We start from the raw sequence: 7,422 nt of genomic DNA on the forward strand, positions 1-7,422 counted from the left end.
ATGTATATATATATATATACGCAACTAATAATGTACTAACAATGCACAACCACCGATAATATAATGCATGGCATATAACTAATAAACATTTAAATCAATTCTGGGAAAATATAGTATATAGGTATATACGGAAAACCAAAAGCCCACTCACTGGTATGTGGAAGGGTCGTAGCCCCCTGCCTCGAGTGACCACGCTCGTCCTCGGGATACGTATCACCTATATGCGAAACAACTATAAAAACGTAAGTTTTAAATCACATAACCAACTTCTCGTAATAACTTCTCATACATTGCTCAAATTGGACAAATGAATATACCAATGTGACCTACTCAACCTCAGGAACATCCCCATATTTTTAGAAAAATTTTCCACCGCCGCACGCGCCGGCCACGCACAGGCACGTGTCTGGCACGCTAACGGCGTCAACTGACGCCGTAAGGAATATTCCGTTAGTTCTAACGGATTCCGTTAACGGCGTCAGGAATATTCCGTCTCCTTCTCCGGCGAGACTCCGGCGCCGTCGCCGACGCCGGAAAACTGGAAAATTTTCAAACGTTGATATCTCGTCCGTTTTTCACCCAAATTTCACGATTTTTGCACCAAAATGAAGCTTAGACCTAGGAGAACATAAATATACCACTTTTAAGGGATAAAAATCACGAGATCTCACCTGTCACCACACTCCAATTCCGGCCAACTTTGAACACGTCAATTCCAACGTCCAATTCCTTCAAACGAACTACTCCGAGACTCCTTGGGACCTCACCAAGCTACCTACAAGCTTCATTTTCCCTAAAACGTGAGGATTTACGTTTGCATGAACAGTATCTCAAAACTGATTTCGTGAAATCGACGTGAAAATGGTGGTTTCCTTACCTGAAAATGGTACAGCTGCACTCCTCTCAGCCTCACGAGCTTGAATGTGGCCTTGGTTCCCTCAATCTGCTGGTGTTTAGTGTGCTTGTGTGTGTGTCCGTACGTTTTCAAGGGAAATGGGAGGAAAGGGAACACAGGGGAGGAGCAGGGAAACAGGAGGGAAAGGGTGTGAGGTGTGTGGGAAGGTGTGTGTGGCTCAAAGCATGCCAACAACACAAAAAACAACCAATAAACGTAAAGAAATCGAACTAGGGGCAAAATTGTCATTTCACACGTACATTTTCGATATTCTCGGGACGGGATGTCAGATTAAATATACATACCATTCAATTTCTTAAGTGCTATACATACAAAATAAATAAATTTAAATCTACTTAATATATATATATATACACACACACACACCATTGAACTTGATGGGATACAAATTATACAAAACTAATTTCAACCATTCAACCGTCAAACTTGTTTGTATATGCTTCGAGATCGCATACGCCAAAAATCGCAAAAAACAAACATAGAGATCAAGTAACGGGACAAAACTTTTCGACAGTTAGAAACGAAAAATTAATATTTAACGGTTATTTTAACTCCAATTTTGATGATTTTTTATAGCTACACTCCTTGACTCTATATGAATACAATGAATGAATTCAATCTTCAATTTAAAAATATTTACATTAGTGGATACCACAAAATCTTATGTTATACTTAATGAAAGTATAAATGAACTCTTAGTGAATATATTGTTTTGATGGAATACGCATTCTACGAAACTAATTTCAACGATCCAATCGTCAAATTTGTTTATATATGCTTCGAGATCACGTACACCAAGAATCGTAAAAAACAAACGTTTAGAGATCAAGTAATGGGACAAAACTTTTCGACGGTTATTAACGAAAAATTACGATTTAACGGTTATTTTAATTCCAATTTTGATGATTTTTTTTACAACTACACTCCTTGACCCTATATGAATACAATGAATGAATTCGATCTTCAATTTAAAATATTTACACTAGTGGATACCACAAAATCTTATGTTATACTTAATGAAAGTATAAATAAATTCTAAGTATTAGTGAATCTATCATTTTGATGGGATACACATCTTACGAAACTAATTTCAACGATCCAACAATCAAACTTGTTTATATATGATTCGAGATCACATACGCCAAAAATCGCAAAAAAAAATTATTCAGAGATCAAGTAATGAGACAAAACTTTTCGACAGTTATAAACGAAAAATTACGATTTAACGGTTATTTTAACTCCGATTTTGATAATGTTTTACAGCTACACTCCTTGACCCTATTTGAATACAATGAATGAATTCGATCTTTAATTTAAAATATTTACACTAGTGGATACCATAAAATTTTATGTTATACTTAATGAAAGTATAAATAAACTATAAGTGTTAGTGAATCTATCGTTTTGATGAGATACGCATCCTACGAAACTAATTTCAATGATCTAACCGTTAAACTTATTTATATATGCTTCGAGATCACATACGCCAAAAATTGCAAAAAACAAACATTTAGAGATCAAGTAATAAGACAAAACTTTTCCACGGTTATAAATAAAAAATCACGATTTAAAGGTTATTTTAACTCCGATTTTGATAATGTTTTACAGTTACACTCCTTGATCCTATATGAATATAATGAACTAATTTGATCGTCAATTTAAAATATTTACAGAAGTGGATACCACAAAATCTTATGTCATGATGATCGATGAAAATTGAGGATTTTGTAAAAGGAATAACATGCAAGCTTTGAGTTACAGAAGTGGATGTTTGTTTATTAGGCTCTTATTTTCGAGTGCAGATGTAGTACTTAAACGACAAATGTGTTTTAATGTTTTGAAGTAATATTTATGTGGCAATGTGTGGTATGTGCAAATTTAAGAATTTTTTTTTTTCTTAACGGGTCCTAACGGGTTGCCTGTTAAGGACCCGTTAAGATAATGGGTGAGACAGATAACAGATGTTACACGAAAACGATAGACACGACCCGTTTTCTAAGCCTAGTTGCGTGCCACCTCATAAACTTATCCTTAAGAAAAATGCAAGAGAGGAAGAAGAAAACACGGGGGATAGTATAAAAAGACCATCAATCTATCGCTTACAACCGACACTGGGTTTCAAAATATTAAAAAAATAAAATCTATGTCGCTCAGAATCGACGCAAGCTTTAAAATATTTAAAAACAATAATTAGTGTCGGCTAGAAGCGACACCAATACTTTATGTCGCTTAAAAGCGACACTATTTTTTTTAAAGCGACACCATTATTTAAAAATTATTAAAATTATGTCGGTTATAAGTGACATTAAATGTTTACGTCAGTTAAAAGTGACATAGACAGTTTATGACGCTTACAAGCGACAGTAAATCCGACATTATGTTCAGTAGGCGTCGCAAATGTCTTGTCTGCCACTATATTATATTAAAACAACATCATCCAGTGACATAATAAGTCCATTTTGTAGTATTGAAAATTTCATAATCTAGTTAGACGAACTTGCCCAAACAGCGAGCGATATCACACCATTGGATTAAAAGATGACTGTCCCATTGAAGTTGAAGCATCCACAACAAAATTAACCTCATGGTATGCATGAGAACGAAAAAAATTACTCACCATGTTGCTAAACCACCAAAAATTTGAAATGCATTTTATTATTCACCCTGTTGCTCTTAAAAAATGTATTTTATATTTACTAATTTTTTATTATAAGCAATATTCTACACTAATCGCACTAAGAAGAAATAGAAAGTTTAAACTCAGAACATAAAGACCTAAATAGAAAAGCTCTAAGCATCAAGACAATCTATCAGTTGCTACCAAAAACCAATTAATATATCAATTTGAGTACAAATTTGTAAGGCAAGAATGACAGTTATTTGATTTGTTATAAGTAATATTTTGTCATTTTGTTTACTAATTTCCTGACAAATATAAAATGAGAATTGTGTATGTGGCGAATAGAGTTTTTTTTTTTTTGCAATCTATTGTGTTTTGATTTTAAATCATCTCCCTAATATAACTCAGCGGAATAATATCTCTTATAATAAAAGTAAACAAAAATTATAACACTATTATTCAAAAGATTTCACAAACACATTATAAACACTTTTGACCTTGGCGACTCTTCAAAAGTTTACCAGAACATTGCTGACAACCATATGTATCGTTATGCATAGTTCATCGTTTACATGAAGTATCTTGATGTAAATTTAGCGTGCAGATACTCTTACAATTTATGGTCCAAAAATTGTTTTCTGACATATAGCATAACGACAATTTTAAAAGAGCCACAATATTATAATTTGATTGAATTTGTAACACAAAATTATCGTTGTTACTAAACAAGAACTTTTGACATTTCTTGGCAATAAATAACTCACTTCTTGGCCTTCGACCCTTTCAGTCATTACGAACACCACAAGTAATTTTCTAAGAATTTAAGAAATAATTAAGAATACATTTTTAGATTAAAGATTGAAATGCTTTGATTTGGTATTGAACAAGTAAACATGACGGAGGAAGAATTCATGGATCAATGCCATGTCGACGTGGATTTACCAAACTAACCAAAAAAATTCAGACTCAGCAGCTCTCCCACTGGATCAACTCTCCTCTGTCAGCGGCCCAGCCGCCACCATTCCCGCCACGCAACCCCGGCCCTGCCCGCCTTTACGCACCGCCAAGTTGACCCACAAAACTCCCGACTACTACAAAGTGCACAACATGATTTTGATACAATGATATTTTATAAAAACTGACCGCAATGTTAATACACCGTATATTTAAATTGTGATTAGTTTTGTGTGTCAGAAAAAATATTTGTAAACATGTGGTAGATAACCGTCATACCAAAAGGTACGTGCAAAAGTACTTAAAAATCTTGGGAGTTGTCAACTCCACCATATCATTCGAACTTCAGAGGAAGGTCGTTTCTCCTTTCTTCGCCATATAATTCGAACTTCAGGGGAAGATCGTTTCCTCTCTCTCTCTCTCTCTCTCTCTCTCTCTCTCTCTCTCTCACCGCATATTACTAATTTCTTCCGTCGCAATCAGAATTTCGTTATCAGTTCCTAGCAAATGACATCGCTCCTCTCCACCACCGCACAAAACCACACAGACATTGCACCGTCCAATTTCATACAAGGCCTATTTGCTGCCCAAGTTCTTCTTCCCTTACCTGAGTTTCTGGCCAACATGGACTTGTCATGGATGGTGGACTTTCTCAAGGGCATGGTGAAGCCGCTGGCGGCGACCGTGGTGGTGCCCATGGCGGTGGCCTTGTCGTACATGCAGAAGCTGGGATTGGGTAGAGAAATGATTTACTCCATTGCTAGGGCCTTCATTCAGCTCTCAATTATCGGGTTTGTTCTTCAGTTCATCTTCACTCGGGACAATGCCGTTTGGATCGTTCTGGCTTACCTTTTCATGGTTTGTGATTCTTTCTATTGTGCTAACTTTCTTGCCATGTGTTTGGTTTCCGAGAAAAAATTGAACTGTTTGGTCATTACCTTTTCTTGGATGAAGCTTTTGAAACGTGTTGATGGGTTGGTTTAATTTTTTTTTTTTTTTTTTTTTTTAGAAGTAGAGACCTCTGATTTTACTCTGCTTACTTAAGGAGTTTCGTTATCTTAGTCACCTACTAGCCAAGAGTTTATTGCTTTTTTGTTTTTTTTTGTTTTCGTGGATAGAGAATAGAGGTATGCGTTTTCCATCTTCTGATAAAGCATGAATGATCATGCATTCCTAAAAAAGATATCAAACACTAATCAGACCATAAACCGTATATAACACGGTTTAGTGTCCTTTTATTGTTTGTTTTGTGTCGCTCCAATTCAATTTGTAATTAAAAGGTTATAACCGGTTCTATTTGTTTTGTATCTCTTTTTATTCTTACTGCTTCAATAGTAAAAGTTCCAACATTATTTGAGGATCTTTGTGATTGTTGGCCTACAGGTGACGGTTGCTGGTTATACAGCAGGGCAAAGGGCTAAGCATGTTCCTAGAGGGAAGTATGTTGCTGGGGCTTCTATATTGGCTGGAACTTCAGTCACAATGTTGCTACTTGTGCTGCTGAGCGTGTTCCCCTTCACTCCAAGATATATTATCCCTGTTGCGGGAATGATGGTCGGAAATTCAATGACGGTAACTGGGGTTACGATGAAAAGACTTCGAGATGACATTCGAAGTCAAATGAACCTGGTAGGTTAATTTCTCACCCGAAGAAAACCATATCGGTACCAAATCCCTCTCTTCTTTTACCTACAAGTTTTCCACAGGAAGACTGCCTGCCTGTTTCCAATAGCGATTTCATATATCCAAAAGCTCTTGTGACGTTTTTTTGACAGAAATAACTAAAAGTGATTTTCAGAAAGTACTTACAAGTATTTTTCTGACAAACATAAGCGCTGCATACAAAAAAATTTACAAACGGACACTGGAGTCCACAACTTGTGTTCAAGATATAGTCTTGCATTGTTATATTGTTCAATATTCATGATTTGGTAATTGCAAATGGATCATGAATGTCATATTTAGTTCAGTACGATCACAATTTAGTTTGTGTCATTTTCCAGTTGGGATTTTAATATTTGCTTATGCAGGTAGAGACAGCGTTGGCTCTCGGTGCAACACCGCGCCAAGCAACAATGCAGCAGGTGAAGAGAGCTCTGGTGATTTCTCTGTCTCCAGTTCTGGACAATGCGAAAACCGTCGGCCTCATCTCGCTTCCTGGCGCAATGACTGGTCTCATAATGGGAGGAGCTTCTCCTCTGGAGGCCATTCATCTGCAGATTGTTGTGATGAACTTTCTGATTGGTGCATCTACAGTTAGCAGCATTTTTTCAACATATCTGTGTTGGCCTGCTTTCTTTTCCAAGGCTTATCAGTTAGAGACCAAGGTTTTCTATTCAGAATAGGGATTTTGAATTGTTAGATTGTACAATGTGTATCAATCGGTCACTTTGCTTTTCTCTTAGGACTGGTACACATACATGATTGGATTGAAATGAATAAAAAAATAAATTAAAAGTGAATAGGTAATTATAAAATTATGATTATCTAAAAGATAGGAGATGAATTACTCATAAAAATAAAAATTATTCACTCTGATCCTCACAAAATTGGAGGATTAAAAAGGATGAATATCCTTCATAGCTAATCGTCTTCTAATCCCCTCCAAATGAAAACTATTCATTTTAACTTGCAATATATCTTGAAATTTGAGATTTCTCCATTTCAACCCAATCATACGACACAAACAAGCACTGAGTGGCAAATATATATATGCATCCATCATGCTATTTAATTATTTGGGCTACAAACACGTGGAAAATATTGTAATTCCCAAAAACACATTGGAGACTTTTTCATCTTTTACCTGTACATAAGTTGTTGTTCTGATAATAAGCATGATTGAAAAAAGAATAACACCATTGATGTAATAAAGTAGGTGTGACATCCCACATCGCCCAGGGGAGTGATCCTTATATGTATATTCCCATCC

General features: G+C 35.8%; 1 protein-coding gene across 1 annotated transcript; it reads left to right on the plus strand.

The window, feature by feature from the left end:
• Positions 1–4,891: 4,891 nt before the first annotated feature.
• LOC137723319 (protein ALUMINUM SENSITIVE 3-like) lies at positions 4,892–6,949 on the plus strand. The gene is made up of 3 exons (XM_068462482.1): positions 4,892–5,348; positions 5,874–6,119; positions 6,521–6,949. Exons 1-3 carry the CDS (start codon positions 4,998–5,000, stop codon positions 6,833–6,835), a joined length of 912 nt encoding a protein of 303 aa, XP_068318583.1. The 5' UTR covers positions 4,892–4,997; the 3' UTR covers positions 6,836–6,949.
• The last annotated feature ends 473 nt before the right edge of the window (positions 6,950–7,422 follow it).

This window comes from Pyrus communis, chromosome 17, assembly GCF_963583255.1.
Source record: "Pyrus communis chromosome 17, drPyrComm1.1, whole genome shotgun sequence".
NCBI lineage: Eukaryota > Viridiplantae > Streptophyta > Magnoliopsida > Rosales > Rosaceae > Pyrus > Pyrus communis.

What these genes read in the sequence shown, in the direction of transcription:
- LOC137723319 (XM_068462482.1), top strand. Translation starts at nt 4,998, where the DNA reads ATGACATCGCTCCTCTCCACCACCGCACAAAACCACACAGACATTGCA. An exon ending in TTCTGGCTTACCTTTTCATG is followed by an intron (nt 5,349 to 5,873) that starts GTTTGTGATTCT and finishes GTTGGCCTACAG; the next exon opens with GTGACGGTTGCTGGTTATAC. An exon ending in TTCGAAGTCAAATGAACCTG is followed by an intron (nt 6,120 to 6,520) that starts GTAGGTTAATTT and finishes TTGCTTATGCAG; the next exon opens with GTAGAGACAGCGTTGGCTCT.